Consider the following 17,591-nt stretch of genomic DNA (forward strand, 5'->3'; position numbering starts at 1 on the left):
TACACAGCTCCACGCTCTACCAAAGGCTCATAGTTTTCCAACTGCAAACTGATCAAGAATTTTCACATCTTTTCTGTTACCCTCTGATATTTGATTTCCAAAATTGACCAACTTGATCACAGTCTTCGCATGCTCAAATGCAAGTGAATAAACCCAAAGACCGAAAGGAATAATGATATAAATACCCATCACGAAGTGGTGAGGTACAATGACACAACAGATGAGCAAAAATAAAGCCCAGTAGTACTCCTCTCACTGGGTTCCAATATGTCAAAAGCAGTTCACCCGCACCCTACAAATATGCAAGAGGTGTTCAATGTTAGCAGTGTCTATATTCTCATCCCATGTTCTATATTCTCATTCATTGAATTTTCTAACAAATCCAAAGTTTAAGCTATACTTCAACTCGCCTTAAGGGAGCATATGAAGCTTTTCTCTGGTCTGATTTCTAACTTTTTGTTTTTATAAGTCTAAGCTAATTAAAGATTTCTAACTAATAGAATACTACCATGATCACATCTAACTAAAAAACATGCCATCCTGGTCATAAAAAATAATGGGGTGAATGATAGATAAAAGCAAGTGTAAGAAAGAAAAGTCTCCAAGTGTCAAAGCATAATATGATTAAGATAAATGTTTTAGTGAGTGCCCATAAAAAGTAAACTAATAAATTAACGTGGGTTGATGTAGTAAGTTATTTTCATTGTAAAGTAAATCTAACATATCATATGAAATTATGTCAATTTGTAAATTTATATTTATGAGATCTTTTTATGACTATAGCACTTCTATATAATCAATGTCAGTGTACTGTAAGAAAGTTTTGAAACTGTCAAACAAAGAACAAAGTTTTCAAACTGATCATTCGGGCTGCTGCACGATCTCTTTAACTACCAGGTTTCTAGCCCTGTTTATGGTCATGAAACACAGATACAAATGTTCCTCTAGTTCATCCAGCTGCTGCCTAAAGCTGCAATCATTCTTCTTCAATTGTCGCGCCACTTCTTCATTGGCTTGAAGCTGCTTGTCCTCTTTTCTCTCAATCCAGAACTTAACCAATGCTCGCATGTGTTCCAGCTCGTCATTCAGCCTCGCCACTTGCTGGCTTATTGTGTCCAAATCCCTATTCAATATGTAAGTCCCCTTAGCGGCTGCATCGAGCTGAGCCATTGCACGAGCTAGCCCCCTTGTGGAAACCAACTCTCGTGAAGCCACTATAAGACCCGGCATGGCCACGAGTAAAGTTATAACGTGAGCTGCGACTATTACAGCGAGTGAAGCCGTCAAAGCCACGAGAAAAACAGCCGAGCCACGTTCTAATCTATTTACAAGCCGAAGCTTGACTTGAGCCTTGTCACGGCTTGATTCGAGTTGTTTCAACAATCCGAGGCAATTGGATTGAATAGCCCGAACCCGAGTGGGCGATGTTGCGGTTAAAACAAACGGGTTGATGAAGTCGGCCCGGGTCAAAAGGGTAGTTGTTCTAAGAGAGCTGTGTATGACACGTGTACGGTCAATATCTTTCAATAGCAGGCCACATAGGAGAGAAGCATCGGCGGTTTGGATAAAATAATCGGATAAAATGGATTGGTAAGGGGGTTGAATACGGGCCGAAGCAAGGATACGGGTGACGGTGGGTTGGTCCGGGTCGAGGAGGTGTTCGGCAAAGAGGCGGTAGGATGGGAGCCGAGCTGCAGTGGTTGGAATGGTAGAATCAGCATTGGATAGGGAAAAGACGCGTGCCCAAAACTCAACGTAAGACTCTGTACGAAAGGCATTTGAATATTCCTCGCGCAAGTCCACACCGGCTGTGTGGGGCGGACTACTATTATTGCTTGCTCCAGATGCAGCTGCTGCATGCAGTTTTTTGTTTTTTTACATTAAGCAATTTGTGAAATAAAAATTCTCTTGTAAACTCAATTTACAAAAAAAAAAAAAATTATAAATTAAATCGAATCATATTAACTGTTTTAAAATGTTTTCGAACTTGAATATGATTATTATTAATTATTATTTAAATGAATTCTAGATAATAATAAATATTGTATAATTCACATTTTTATCTCTATTTTACTTAAAACGTAAAGTGTGATTAAGAAATGAGCCAAAAGTATGATGGTCTGATAGTATATGATCCGATTCTTTAAATGAAAATTTTGGATTCGAAACCCCCTTCCAGCCCTCCCCTTAAAAAAAAAAAAAAAAAAAAAAAAAAAAAAAAAAAAAAAAGAAGAAGAAATTAGTCTAACATTACTGATGAATAAAATGCTTACCAGTGCAAGAAATAAATTTTCTGAAACGAGCAATGATTCTTTTCCTCATGTCGCCTTGTTAACTGTAACGTTCAAACCTATAGAGAAAAATCGAGAAGGAAATTCTGAAAAAATAAACACGATGATTATAAGCTAAACATACCAACCGGTCTAAGAAGCTCGAAAGAAAAGTTGTTTTTTTTTTTTTGCTTGGATTCTTCCTACGGCATGGTGCGGAAGAAACTAAAGGGGACATAGCTGGGCCTTTATAGAGCAAAATGATACAAATAAAATATTAATCTAGCTTTTGCTTGAAAGCAATATGCAGGATATTTCTTCGAAGCTGGACATTGCAGTGCACGTGAAGACCTGTCTCAATATTGGATGATACTTGAAGAAGAGGAAAATTGCAGAGTTTTCTTCCTATTATTTGAAGAAAATATGGATACTTGCTTCTAGACGCATGCTTGGTCATGCAGCCCAAGAAATCAATCGTGGGCTTCTTTTTTTTTTTTTTCTTGATCAGATATTGACTTCATTGGAGATTGAAGTACTGACTCAACTTGAACCTGAGTGTAGTCTGACAAAAAAGTCCTAAAATGCATCATCTCTTTGGTTACACAAGTTTCTGTCAACTTTTCACTATTATTCACAAAAGACCCGAGAATACTCACTTACCCAAACACAAGCATTTCAGCGGAAAAAGATTATACTCGCAGCTTTTTTTTCTTTCACCGAAATTGAATTATAAAGAATTTAAAATACGCCATCCAATTGAAGGCTGTGTAGCACACTTCTTTTTAAACCTCAGTGGTAACAATGCAGAATTCTTTAATTCCTATTCAACAGGTCTAAGAGACAACAAAAATCACATGGGGACGACTCGGGCCTTGTACATGCATATATAAGCCATGTGCCAATCACCTGTAACAAGAAAAGATGAAACTTCAGCATAGGTACAGTTTGATAATGATTTTTGGGGGTGTAGAGAAAAACCATATCTAGATGGACAAATCCTATGGTTCATAAATGATAAAAAAAAAAAAAAAATGTAAAAGGGTTGGTTCAGTCCTCACAAAACGTATCCCTATTCTATTGGAGGCACACTAACTAACAAGGATGGTTTTCCAATTAACTTTTGCCTGTCTGCAGATATGTGCCAGGGCAAACTGATCCCATCATGCGAGCCAATAAAATTCCAATCTTACCTCCTCCAGACAGTTTAGTGATGTCTTCCTCCCGCTGTGCAATTGGGTTGTCATCATCATACTCGATCCATTTCCCTGAGATCAACAATGGTTATTCATCAGTTGAAAGCTTACATTGAGCCCAAGCCACATGAAATGAAGTACGAAACAGTATTTTGCAGAGAGCTGACCGCTTTCTTGCTTGACCCAAGCAACATAATGCCCCGAGTCAGCACTCCTACCCTTGTGGGTCAACACAGCGACCAAATCATAAACACCAGTCATATGTGTTTCCCTGTCTGATGGACCACCTGCATTGTAGAATCAGTCAAACAGCAAAAATAAGGGACCACATGCACTAGATTTCCAAAAGCCCGAATTAATTGTACAATGGAACCCCCAAGTTCAGCTAACACGCATATAAAGTTGGTACCTTCTTGGGATGTAGCATTGGATGGTTCACCGCTTACATTTGATGATCCCTGTGTGCAAAGATGAGAACAGATCATAATTCCGTTATCACATAGAAATAAGTGTTTGTACATGTGTGTATAACTAGGTTGGGTAGTCACCTCTACATTAGACATCTTCACATCATCTTTCGAACCAGCACCATCCACACCATCCTTGCTAGCTTTCAGACCAAGTTTTTTGCCTTCTTCGTCCCTTAGCACCTAAGTTTTAAAATGTAGAAATGACAATGTCCAACAAAACATGAGGTAAGAATCAAGTATTTTTTAGACTGAGATGTAATTCAAAAAGTTCATCGAAGCCATATGTAAGCAGAAACCTGGCGAGGAGTTTCCAATCTTTTGCGGAGATCATCTGAACACAAATCATAAACATCCAACTCCAATGGATAATCCACTTTCTGAGACAAGTAAAGTCTTTTAAGTAACATTGACACTGACAGTTTTAAATAGGCAGAAGCAGGATGTGGACTTGTACTTAACCCATACTACGCAGAATAATCATAAAAGAGAGAGCTCTTGGTTTATTTCCTTTCCCTTTTTTTCATCTCAATTTCCACAATGATATGAAAAAGAGAAACCCACCCTCTGCAGTGTAACAATATACAGGAGAAGGAAACTTGCATTACCCGCAAAATTTTGGCCTTCTGATTTGATTCCCTCTTCCAGAAAAAACGCACAAACTGAACAGTCAAGTACCTTGAGAAAAAAAAAAAATGCATCAACTGTAAGGATTCATATAAACTGCAATGAAAGATTTTCTTATTGCTCTTCTAATCAGGATAATTCAGACATTAAATAGGAACATCCACGTGTCCTAAAACCTCACAGTGGTGGCTTCCATGCTACAAAGGATAAAAAGTACATTTTTTATTTTTAATGATGGGGGAACCATCCCACGGCAGAGCCCTTATGACTCACCCATGGAAACTAAACCCCCAGGGAGACTAGCACAGCAACCCACAGCCTCCCACTTAAATCGCAGTTGGATCCCAGGGGAAATCGAACCTGTGACATGGGGCTCATGCACACTAGTTTGCCCTTACCACTTGGGCTACCCACGGGTGGGCAATAAAAAGTACAATTTACAATCAGAAGAAGCAAGTTGTACCTTGGTAGGCCATTGATACGAGACTCTTTCAAGTAAATTGCACTACGCCCCAAGGAAGGAGAAGCCTTTTCCAATTCTGATTTTAAACCCTACAATAACCAGTAAAATTAACAAGATAACAAAGCTTATTCAACACCTCAAAGTGGAGGATCTCTGGGTAAAGAAATTCGTCATTGCTTGCTTACTCAAAGTTTGAACATCCACATATTCCACACAAAATTTCAATTTAGCAAATACAAAGAGAGCACCACAAACTCAAATTCCAATGGACATGGTAATTTGCAAGTGCTTAAAGTGGAAAAAAATAAAGACCTTCACAATTGGATGATTATACTCACATGCTTTAGTCCTTCATGCAAATGGTTCACCTCTTGCGATATGTGGCATTTAAGAGAATAAACTGATTCTGTCTCTGAACTTTCTTCACCACTTTCTTGACAATGCACCCTGGCTCGCACCAGCACAAATAACACATTCATACAAAAAATAACCAATCTTCCAGGTTTTAATAAAAGAGAATTCAGGTGAATCATAAAAAGATGCCTCGGTACAATTTATGATTAATTACTCATGGAATTCTGCCTATGAAAGCCAATATTTCTTTGTCCCACAGCAGACAATGTGCTTTCCTTTTTGGACTGTCCCAAAATAGATTGAGAGTTTCATAAAATGAAATTGATATCTATTAACTTCTCACCTTATCTTAAAAACTTGAACTCACCTTTTTTCCTTTCAAATATGAATCCACCTTTCTTGGTCCATATGTGTATTTTGGGAAAGAGTGTTCATTTCATTAAAATGTGTATCATTTGTAAACTCTCCTTTATGTTCAGATCGAGGAAGTAATAACTAAACTGAGACTACTGCTTTAAGCCAATGTTTAATTATGAAATAACGGCATGCATGACTACCTGCTAACAAGTTCGATGCCAAAGAGGGCCTTCATAGTGTCAGGAATTTCACTGCAAGAGAATGTCATACAGGATGACGTTATACTACTGATAGGAAAAAAAAGGGAAACAATTAAACCAATAAATGCAGGTAAGACAAAAAAGGATCAGAGTGCTACAGAAGAAACAGCCTTTTGTGAAAATTAGCCATGCAAGAAGTTTGAAGGAGGGAAAAGGGAGAGTGGGCACAGGGAAGTATATAGCAATCAATAATCTACTATAATTTTTTCTACAGCCAACATCAGTTCCCAGACATCCACATGGACATAGTACAGTAGCATTTACATCCTACAGAGTAAAAGGAAAAATACCTAGAACCAGTTGATTTAAGAGACTGAGAAAGTGTATATAAAAGCTGGGTCCAACATTCTTCAGCATCCTGTGACATAGATAAAATTGAATAGATAAACTTATCACCAAATCAAACTAGTAAGATATTACAATCAGAAGAAAGTAGTTTTTTTTAAAGGTATCAGAAGAAGGTAGTTTAAGACCTGTTGCATGAAGACACCATTATGCAGCTGGCCAAATTGAGGATACTTTTTACGCAACACCTGCAAACATCACAAATGAACATAATAGGTTTTCCCTCCATTACCAGCAGGAAAAATGCAATAGCAACCAATCATGGACAACGTTTGCCAAAAGTAATGTTTATGAAGAGGCTCAGATTTGATGAATTTGATGCATGTCGAAATAACTAGCAAAAAAAAACCTAACTATGGCTGAGTAAGTTCATGAACTCCTATACCGGAGATGGAAGACAGAGCCAAGAAAGAACTCCTACGAAGTGTTAAATGAACTGTGTACTTTAGCAATGCAATAATAGAAAGCATGGGATGAATGACATTTCTATAAGCCCTAAGCACGTGGCATTGTGCAAGCAGAGGACACATATGCTACTTCATTTTCTTAACAATAAAGTTCTTTGCAAATTTTTTTCCAGATTCATGCTATAGGTTTTTCTGTCCATGGTGCTACACTTGGGATCTTAGCAAATCCCACAAGTACCCTGGTTGCAAAGGAAAGATAAAAAAAGGTGTCCAATAATAAATAAAAGGGTAAAACAAGAGAACAAACCATCCAAAATTGCATCGGTGCCACAGGTTTGACACTTTTATCAAGCTCATTAAATAAATCACGTGTCGCTATAGTCAGCATATGAGAAGACTGATCCACATCATTGCTTCTTCCAGAGTGTGAGTACCTAATCAGATTTTACAAATTGATGCACGCCAGTCACATAAAATGCAGCAAATTAACTATGAAAACAGCAATATAGAGAAACATTCTGAAACAATTCCCCTTTAATAATTGAAGAAAACAACTCACTTGACCAAAGCTGACTTCAACTCTGGAACAGAATGCAGACATTGTACTGTGGAGTTCATGTAACAGGTGTTTCCCAGATTAAATAGACCAGCACTATGACCCTAGAAACAGAAACAGCAAGGGCTGAGAATTTCAATTCATAAAGCAGAGGAAAAGACTAAAGTATCAAAATTAAAACAATGACCTTCAAAGCAAACTTGGTATAAATTAGAAAAAAAATGGATAAGTAATCAAATATTTTATTAAAAAAAAATAACACTATCCTAAGATTCTAAGATATTGAATCAGTAAAAAAAAAAATAACAATATCCTAATTTCAAATTAAGGGAAAAAATATGTTGATAACTAATCCATTTTACTTTGATGACGATAATTAATACATTTGATCAAAAGTACAAAGGGGCGTGCAACCCAAACGAATGGGGAGCTTGTAAAGGAAACACCCAGCTAAAAGAAGAAATATGAGCAAAAAGTCTTTGAAGTCTAGAAAATTAAGAGAGACAAAGTTGTGGCAAGAAGATGCCATAATAGGCACAGCGTGGTCATGATTTTCAAGATGAACAGGCCAACCTCAGCCTAAACCAAACATGATTGTAACCTTTTTCTGTGACCGCATCATACCCAAGGGAAGAAAAAAACTTTTTTTATGCTCCAATTTGTCTGATTCCATGAATTTCGTTCATTTTCTGGTCATGAATATGAAGTTAAGACGATTGAACCCAGACTTTTTTTTTTTTATATAGGTAATCAAGGATATTGTATTCTTAGAAATAGGCAAGGCCCAGGTATACAGGAAGTATACATGACAAACCGCCTAGCTAGAGGTTACAATAGAAAGAAGAAGATCATGGACACTAGATCCATTACAAACTATAGCCCCCACCCAAAGAAACAATGACTAAAATAAGAAAGCTTTAAGCTCAACCAATGTTCTCTCAAGATCATCAAAACATCTAGAATTTCTCTCACTCCAAATACACCAACACAAGCATATTGGTACCAATCTGCAAATTGCCGCAACCTAAGAATCTCCAAAAAGACCTCTCCAACTTGCAAGAAAGTCCACCAGCCTACAAGGCATAACCCAAGATAATCCGACTCTTAAGAAGACCTCATCCCATATCGTCTTTACCACCTCGCAGTATAGAAGCAGATGATCAACTGACTCCCCATGCTTTTTACACATACAACACCAATCTAGGACAATAACCCAACGTTTCCTCAAATTATCTATAGTGAGAATCTTGTCTAAAGAAGCTGTCCAGACAAAAAAAGCTGCTTTTGAAAAAGCTTTCTTCTTCCATATGCTCTTCCACGAGAACATAGACAATCCGGAGTTCATGAGCTTATGGTAAAAAGAACTGACAGAGAAAGTACCTTTCTTAAAATGCTTCCAAAGTATCTTGTCTCCAAAACTCCCTGGAATACTTCCAGAATATAATGCCGCAAAGAACTCCGTAAAAGACTCCAACTCCCAATCATGAGCTGCCCTAATGAAATCAACATTTCATTGGGGGGTGCCATTAGAAAAGACCAAAAGGTCGGCAATCGATGCCTCCTTTACTCTAGCAATCGCAAAGATGGCAGGGAAGGTATCTCGTAGACAGTGGTTGCCACACCATATATCAAGCTAAAAATGGACACGCAAACCATCACCTACAACGAAATGTTCATGACCCCGGAAGATCCTCCAAAGGTTTCTAATGTTTTTCCACAAGCTCACACCATGAGAACCTCGTACCTCATTCGAGCACCAGCCTCCCCAAGCTTCCCCAAATTGAGAATCTATAACGGACTTCCATAGTGCCTCCCTTTCATTTTGGTACCTCCACAACCACTTACCCAAGAGAGCTTGATTGAATTTTATCAAATGGCGAATCCCCAAACCTCCTCCCGAAATTGGGGTACAAATTGTTGACCAATTAACCAAGTGGAATTTGAACTCTTCTCCCAATCCACTCCATAAGAAATCCTTTTATATCTTCTCAATGCGATTAGCCACCTTTAAGGGAAGCAGGAACAAAGACAAAAACTAGGTGGGTAAGTTAGAAATAGTACTTTTAATCAAAGTCAACCTACCACCTTTCGACAAGTATAGCCTCTTCCAAGCAGCCAATCTGCACTCCACCCTTACGACTACATCGTTCCAAATCCTTTCAGATTTAAAAGATGCACCCAAAGGTAAGCCAAGATACTTCAAATGGAGCGAATATATCTTACAACCCAGGGTAGTAGCTAGAATCTCCACATAGGGGGCAGCCCCCACTGGCACTATTTCTAACTTTGCAAGGTTAATGCTCAGACCTGACACAACAGCAAAGCAAAGGAGAAGCGCCCTCAAGTCTTGGACTTGTCCAAGGTGTGCACCATAAAAGATGAGCGTGTCATCTGCAAATAACAAGTGAGAAATATGGAGATTGTCATTCCCCACTGAGAAACCATGGAGCAACCCACCATCCACCAAGCCCTCAATCATCTTGCTGAGAGCTTCCATGACAAAAAGAAAAGGAAGAGAAGAAAGCGGATCTCCCTGTCTCAGGCCACAAGAGGAGTTGAAGAAACCAACCGGAGATTCATTTACCAAAATAGAGAAACGAGCTGAAGAGATACAAAATTCTACCCATTTCTGTCATTTTCCCCCAAAACCACATCTTTCAAGTAAGTGAAGGAGGAACTTCCAGTTTACATGATCGTATGCTTTCTCCATGTCTAACTTGCAAAGCAACCCAGGTTCTCTAGACTTCAATCGACCATCCAATACGTCATTTGCGATAAGTACCGAGTCAAGAATTTGTCTACCTTTGACAAACGCATTTTGTAGCTTCGAAATAAGTTTTTCCACCATTTAGCTTAGCCTATTTGCTAATACTTTGGATAGAATCTTGTACATACCATTCACAAGACTAAAGGGGCGAAAGTCTCTCACATCCGTGGACCCCACCTTTTTAGGAATGAGGGCTAAAAAGGTGGCATTGAGACTCTTCAAATCTAGCATTAGAATGAAAATCATGAAAGACTTGCATAATATCCTCCTTGACCACCTCTCAACAAACTTAAAAGAAACCCAAAGTAAAGTCATCCGGACCGGGAGCCTTATCACTTGTCATACCTATCTGATAACATTGCCCACTTCCTCTTCTGTAAAAGGCATTTCTAACCACCCTACGCACTGATAGTCTAAAGGGAAAAGAGACAAACCATCCACTCTCGGTCTCAAATTATGCTCCTCAAATAGGAGTTGTTGATAGTAATGTTCAATGTGGTTTTCGAAAACCCTCTGATCCGAAGAAGCTACCCCATCTACCATCAATGTATCAATATCATTGTTTCTCCTATGAGAGTTAGCCATCCTATAGAAGAATTTCATACATTTGTCCCCTTCCTTAAGCCAGAGAATCCTTGATTTCTGTCTCCAAGAAATCTCCTCCATCAAAATAACCCTTTCAAGATCAGCAACTACCTGCTTTTAAGAATTTTCTCAGGTTCAGAGAGGATTCTAGCCTCCTCCTCACCTTCCAGACCCTGTCCTCAATAGGGGAGCGCTTCTGCTGAAACACATTGCCAAAAACTTGATCATTCCACTGCTTCAGGTCCTGTTTTAGCGTTTTCAACTTTTTTGCCATAATGAAGCTTGGAGAGCCTTGAAAACTATAGGAAGTCCACCATAGTCTGACCCTGTCTACAAAACCGTCAATTTTAAGCCACATATGCTCAAATTTGAAATACCTTTTACCCCCTTGGATACCTCAACAATCTAAAATGATGGGGAAGTGGTCGGAGTATAAACGAGGTAATCTTCTTTAAGCTACATCCGGAAAATATGACTCCCAATCGGAGGTTAGCAAAAATCTATCGATCCTCGACCAAGAATGAAAATCCCGGTTATTGGACCAAGTAAACGTGCCTCCAGATAATGGAATGTCCATGAGCTCCTATTCTGAAATGAAGTCAGAAAAATCACTCATAGCATGAGTGATGTGGGGAGCTCCTGACCTTTCGCATGGAAAGCGAGATGTAATAAAGTCCCCCCCCCCGATGCAACTTGGAAGCTCCCACCAACTAATGACTCCCGCCAGTTCGTCCCACAAAAATCTTCTCTCAGAATCAATATTTGGGCCGTAAACACCAGCAAAAGTCCATTTGAAGCCATCTTCTAGATTAACAAAAGAGCATGCAACTGAGAAAACACCCACACACTCTTCCACCCTTTCCACCGCCCTTGTATCAAACATAATGAGAACTCCCCCGGGAGCTCCTCTTGAAGGTAAATAAGACCACTCAACATGTTGCTCTCTCCATAAGCTTCAAACTACTTGTCTTGTGATAGCTTCCAACTTAGTCTCTTATAAGCAAATAATGTCCTATTTCCATTGGCGAAGTAAATTTCTGACTTGGAGCCGCTTATTAGGATCCTGTAGCCCCTTTACATTCCATGAAATTATTTTTTGTTTCATGGAACAACCACTTTACCCCTCCCCTTACTACGCTCCCGGGTAGAGCTTTTCTCACCTCCATCCTCTTTCATTGCCCAATCTAACCTTCTGAGTTCTCTTTCCCTTTTTTTGCCGAAGCCAATAATTGATCGGACTTGGATTGGGCATTCACAGCCTCTACAGCAATAAGTAGAGCCATAAATTCAGCTTCAAAATTCCCATAAGAGATTCCTACCATATGCTTAATATCCATCGCTCTCTAAATAACCCAATCAAACACATTGGTATGAAAAGAGAAGATTGGAGTAGGTTCATCCTCCCCCTCCCTGTTATTAGAAAACAAAATCAAAGTGCCAGCATCTTCTACCATCTCCAATCCCGGAGAAACTGCCAACTCCAGCAAATAATTTGTCACCAAAGAGGCTGGCAAAAGATCAGAGGGTACCGGCGGCATAGGTTGTACCACCACAAAGGGTGGTGGCCCAACCAAGAACTCCCCGAGTTCTAACAAACCTTGCGGAGGGCCATTGGCTACCTCGGAGGTTGCCGTCACTTGGGATCTCAAAACTGAGGTTGCCGTCACCGCCATAAAGTCAAGCGAAGGTTCAGAGAGTACCATCGACGTAGTCTGAGCCACCACAGTGGGTGGTGGCCCATCCAATGACTTCCCGAGTTCCAAAAGACCTTGCGTTGGGCCGTTGGCTACCTCGGAAGTTGCTGTTACACGGGAAATCGAAGTTGTGGCTGTCGTCTCATGAGTCACCGACGACAGAGAAGCCGAAGATTTAGGCCTTGTTTGGATTCGAAGGTTACTTCATCCAATTTCAAACTGAGTTCGTACGGGAAAAGTGGTCTGTCAAACCACACCTCACAAGAGATTCTCTCATATAAGACAAATATGGAGTTTTGACCGTTGCTTTTTGCTTTTTACTGTTTCCATTACACGGGTGTTAATTTGCAAGGCCCTCTCACCCACCCCTTCACCCATGCCCTTCACAAACCCATCAACTCCACGCAGAGCTCGAAGGCCCTCACCCACCTCTTCACGCACCATTCATCTCCAGGCGAAGCTCCTCACTCTGGGCAGACCCATCTCCTGCCATCATCGACGCCATACCTCACCATTTCAGACCACTTCACGGCATGGGCGAGGGGGCATCTCATCTGCGATCTCCCAAACGCACCAGTTCGAAGGCAACCCGAGGTGGAAGCATCTTAAGACCGACGGTCTGAGGCAACCCAGGGAGCTCAGTCGCGTGAGAGATACCATCCCCACCAATCGATTTGGGTTTCATCTATTACAAGGTAACCGTACACAATCACGTCCCCCTTCCATGACAGAGATTCCCCTGCCCCCTGACCCAAAGGCTGTGTTAAATCAGTTCTAGGGTTTTGATTTTAGATTCGCCTTGTACAGTGTAGATTTAGGGAATATTGTCAGAGCCCCTTACATGAGAAATTCATAAATCCCCTTCACAAATGAAACCCACAACGCACAAAATCTGCAAACACCCGACCTCAAGAAGTCGATTCCACCATAACCACCTACGGGGTATTTCTTTCACCATCACGGCTCCAAGAACACGATCCTTCCAAGTATGTGAATCTCATCTCAAATCATTTTAAGCTGTTAGAAATGCATGGGCATGTTAAATCAGTCGGCATTACTCTAGTGTGGAGATGAATTTCTCCTTAAATTTATTATTGTTGTGGTTATTGACCGAGATAAATGTATATCCATATTATCATTGATGTGCTCATGACCACGACAGTTAAATTAAAATGTTATTATAATTTTCAGTGATGTATGGTAAGGTGTTTAGAAAATTTTTATGTTGTTTACCCATTTCATTTCTTTAGATGTTATTTTGTTAATTTGCATGATTGGTCGATGCATACGTGAATGTGGATATCAATGCATAATCATGGCTGCATATGTTTATGGTTGCCATGGTTGTGGTTTTATTTTTGGGTTTGCATGGGCTGAATGTGGTAGTTTGGTTGGGGCCCCATTCATACGACTTATCATTATCTTTAAGTAGGGCTTCCTCAACTTATGCTTTTGTGAATTGTTTACAAATTTGCCGTGCATTGTGTGGGGAGATTCATGCATAATGTGGGGAGCTTTTTCCATTTGCATGTTTTTTAGTTGAATGGAGTTTGCAAAGGGGCCTCATTTCATAGGTTAGTTGTAAAAGTGATTATTGTTTTGTTTTTTGGGGTTTTGGTTTTGGTATGCATGTGGTTGAATGTGGGAATGGGGTGTTTTAATTTTTCTTTCTTCTTCCTGCTACTGCCGTGCATAATATGGTTCATTGAGTGCATTTGCATACTTGAATGGCATAGTTTGCTTGGGTCCTCATTTCAGCTTGTTAGTTGTTGTCTTGATTCTTGTTCTGGTTTTGGGGTTTTGGTTTTGCTATGCATGTGGTTGAATGTGGGAATGGGGTGTTAATTTTTCAAGTTTAAAATCTAATCTCTGCCGTGCATAATGTGGGGAGTTTTTTGCTGCCCCATGTATTTTAGTTGAATGGAGTAGTTTCCTTGGGGCCTCATTTCATAGGTTTGTTGTGAAAGTGACTATAATTGATTTGTTGGGAGTTTTGGTTTTGGTATGCATGTGGTTGAATGTGGGAATGGGGTGTTAGTTTTTTGTTTTGTAACTAACTACAGCCGTGCACCATATTGAGGACATTTTTGCAATTGCTTGTATTTTATAGTTGAAACATTAGTTTGTTTGGGGCCTCATTTCATAGGTTAGTTGTAGAAGTGAATATTGATCTGTTTTTGGGGTTTTGGTTTTGGTATGCATGTGGTTGACAGTGGGAATGGGGTTTTATTTTTTCTTTGTCAAATATGCTACTCGATGCATGGGGTTTGGACAGATTTTTGCATTTGCATGGATTTTAGTTCTAGATTATTGTTGGCTGTAATGTGGGGAGATTTTTGCATTTGCATGTATTTTATGGTTGAAACATTAGTTTGCTTGGGGCCTCATTTCATAGGTTAGTTGTAAAAGTGATTATTGTTTTGTTTTTTGGATTTTTGGTTTTGGTATGCATGTGGTTTTTGGTTTTGGTATGCATGTGGTTTAATTTTTCTTTCTTCTTCCTGCTACTGCCGTGCATAATATGGTTCATTGAGTGCATTTGCATACTTGAATGGCATAGTTTGCTTGGGTCCTCATTTCAGCTTGTTAGTTGTTGTCTTGATTCTTGTTCTGGTTTTGGGGTTTTGGTTTTGCTATGCATGTGGTTGAATGTGGGAATGGGGTTTTAATTTTTCTTTCTCAAATCTGCGCATGACGTGTATTCATGTGGTTTTGATTTTTGCATTTGGATGTATTTTACTTTCATGGAGTAGTTTGAGGTAATGTGGGGAGATTTTTGCATTTGCATGTATTTTATAGTTGAAACATTAGTTTGCTTGGGGCCTCATTTTATTTTATGATATGTAATAAATTCTGTGTTTCCTCTCTTCTAGTATTGTTGTTGGAAGGAAAAACCAGGAAATATACAAAATAATCAGTTTCTAACATATATATATTTTAATTTTAACACACTATAGCACTTTATAGTTGAATGATCCCCTTATGGCTTATGGATAACAAAAAGGTTTGAAAAGCTCTATTATCCATTCCGTAAATTATTGCCACATACACATTAGTCATTGTGTGAAAGGTGGTGGGTACTAATTCTAATAATTTCACTCTCTGATCTTTAATTTCATTCCTAAGCTTTAATTTGTTGCCGGATTACTAATTAAATAGGAAGAAAATTATATATCAAGAGTTGACTTCGTAAGGAGAGTTCATCATGTGGATTGCTTCAATAGATTCCAAGTCTTCCTTTTACTTAAAAGAATAATTTTAAAAAAGTACTTTTCAAGTTGATGAATTATCCTTGATAAGTACTTAATGAATTATCCTTGATAATTAAAAGAATATATATATATCTTTATTTATATACAACAACTTGGCCCGCAAAGATAATTTTAAAAAAGTACTTTTCAAGTTGATGGGCTTAAACATAGTATGACGTTAAACCATGTCAATGCCTAAGAAAATATTTTGTGTATCCTTTTGGCTAAATTCAGCTAGCCTTTTATCGTTTTATACGAATAGTTCCTGCTTGCATATAATTAAACTCCATTCCAATTAACAACATTGCATCTAATCAGTGAAAAAACTTTCAAATATACTCATTGTTCTGTATCGACTGTGACATACAAAAAACTGTGTGTCTATCATTATTATACAACTTAAATCCATGGGCGGCAGTCACATGTCAGAATAGGAAAAAGGTTACTACTGTGGTTGGGGGTTTGGGTTTTGGTATGCATGTGGTTGAATGTGGTAGTGTAGTGTTTTGAGTTTCAGTTTTTCTCCTACAACTGTTGTGTATTTATATATAACAAAGTTTCATGGAGATTAATAAACTTACGTCATCCATGTTCCCATAGCGATACTCCTTACGCTCATCTGCTACACATCGGCCGTATCAACAGGTATGGGTCATTTGTAATTCCGGCTCGTTACTCATATTAACGCATATAACGTAGCGTAGTTGACATGCAAAACCTTTTTTCTTTTTTCCTTATATTACCATTTTAGCTATTTCAAATGGAGGACCCCGAAGATACGAGCCGGGATAATGTGCTTTGGGGCGATGCCATGGAGGAGATATTCATCGACATGCTCTACCAGGACGCGCTTCAAGGTAGATTAAAGGGCGGAAAGATAACGTTTAGAGAGCATGGAGTTTATGCACAGCGACTCACTGCTGTTGGGAAGAAAGTGTTTGACGGGAACCAGGTCCGTGGAAAATTGACGAGGTTGAAGGGGATGCAGCGCTTGTTTACCGATTTGTTGAGCCAAACTGGTATGGGCTGGGATCCCGACACAAAGACAGTTGTCGCGAGTGACGAGTGCTGGGAGAATGCCATTAGGGTAAAATTTTAATTAAAGTTAACCATCTTTATTGCACCCTTCAAATTTGTTGTTTGAGCACTCGAGGTTTGATTATTAACTGCGTATGTTTCTTCTATAATTGTTAGGTTAAATCGAAATGGGGGAGGTTTCGTACTTTTGGCTGCCAAAGTACGAGGAGCTATGCACCATATTTGGCGCGTCCGTTGCATACGGGACTATGCAACACGCATCAACACAGCTACCCGCAGATAGCGACGACGAGCGGCGCCTGGATGAGGAGATGCGAGCTCGAGTGCCTCCCGCACTAGGCCATCGACAGGGATTGCCCATTGGCAATGATGACTTTATTGACTTGATGGGGATCGGGTCACCTGCAGTGGATGCCGTGACTGGGTCATCACGTAGGCCGAAGCCAAGAAAGAAGAGCGATTTTGAGGTGCAGCTTTCTGAGGCCGTCGAGGAGGTTAAACTGACGCAGAGAGCGAGGCATAAACGATATGAGGATGCAGAAGCTGTGGCATCATCGAAGCGCAGCAAAGAGTCAGAGCCTAGTGAGGGGACCAATGCGGGGTATGATCCGATTAGTCATTGTGCGACGTTGCTAAGCGAGCTTTCCCCTCCGTTGGATCCATCCCAACTTGTTCGCGCAATTAAGGAATTACTGAACCCAGAGATGCGACAGTTTTTCTTGTCCTTGGATGCTGCAAGGAGGGACTCTTGGGCCCGTCATTGTTAAAGTAGGCGGGGTTTTAATTCTTAGGCTATATTTTCTATGGCATTGTCACCCTTTATGTAGAAGTGAGACTATTTGTATTTCGTTGATGAGTTTATAAACAGCCTCATTTTCCAATGCGGGGTTGTTTGTTTGATTTGTTGTAATTTGATTGAAATGAGGACGGATTATGGAGGACCTGTTTTAGGCTCTG

At 39.6% G+C, this 17,591-nt stretch overlaps 4 protein-coding genes across 4 annotated transcripts; 1 reads left to right on the forward strand and 3 right to left on the reverse strand.

Annotated features, from left to right (window-relative positions):
• Positions 1-787: 787 nt before the first annotated feature.
• On the reverse strand, positions 788-2,461 carry LOC108982893 (UPF0496 protein At3g49070). The gene is made up of 2 exons (XM_018954366.2): positions 2,274-2,461; positions 788-1,853 (listed from the first exon to the last, which is right to left on the reverse strand). The coding sequence occupies exons 1-2, from the start codon at positions 2,320-2,322 to the stop codon at positions 862-864; spliced, it is 1,041 nt and encodes a 346-aa protein (XP_018809911.2). The 5' UTR covers positions 2,323-2,461; the 3' UTR covers positions 788-861.
• A 508-nt stretch (positions 2,462-2,969) lies between these two features.
• LOC109016011 (ubiquitin carboxyl-terminal hydrolase 6-like) lies at positions 2,970-9,796 on the reverse strand. The gene is made up of 17 exons (XM_035691559.1): positions 9,382-9,796; positions 8,491-8,787; positions 8,272-8,372; positions 7,303-7,403; positions 7,051-7,177; positions 6,465-6,524; positions 6,282-6,349; positions 5,932-5,982; positions 5,359-5,467; positions 5,021-5,109; positions 4,539-4,608; positions 4,230-4,310; positions 4,012-4,113; positions 3,873-3,921; positions 3,631-3,750; positions 3,461-3,535; positions 2,970-3,176 (listed from the first exon to the last, which is right to left on the reverse strand). Exons 1-17 carry the CDS (start codon positions 9,794-9,796, stop codon positions 3,121-3,123), a joined length of 1,971 nt encoding a protein of 656 aa, XP_035547452.1. The 3' UTR covers positions 2,970-3,120.
• Positions 9,797-9,931: 135 nt separating this feature from the next.
• On the reverse strand, positions 9,932-11,988 carry LOC118348953. Its single transcript, XM_035691560.1, has 5 exons — positions 11,841-11,988; positions 10,815-10,981; positions 10,501-10,762; positions 10,195-10,290; positions 9,932-10,101 (listed from the first exon to the last, which is right to left on the reverse strand). The coding sequence occupies exons 1-5, from the start codon at positions 11,986-11,988 to the stop codon at positions 9,932-9,934; spliced, it is 843 nt and encodes a 280-aa protein (XP_035547453.1).
• Positions 11,989-16,356: 4,368 nt separating this feature from the next.
• On the forward strand, positions 16,357-17,401 carry LOC109017765. Its single transcript, XM_035691561.1, has 3 exons — positions 16,357-16,683; positions 16,791-16,859; positions 16,904-17,401. The coding sequence occupies exons 1-3, from the start codon at positions 16,357-16,359 to the stop codon at positions 17,399-17,401; spliced, it is 894 nt and encodes a 297-aa protein (XP_035547454.1).
• Positions 17,402-17,591: the final 190 nt, after the last annotated feature.

This window comes from Juglans regia, chromosome 7 (assembly GCF_001411555.2).
Source record: "Juglans regia cultivar Chandler chromosome 7, Walnut 2.0, whole genome shotgun sequence".
Classification (NCBI taxonomy): Eukaryota; Viridiplantae; Streptophyta; class Magnoliopsida; order Fagales; family Juglandaceae; genus Juglans; species Juglans regia.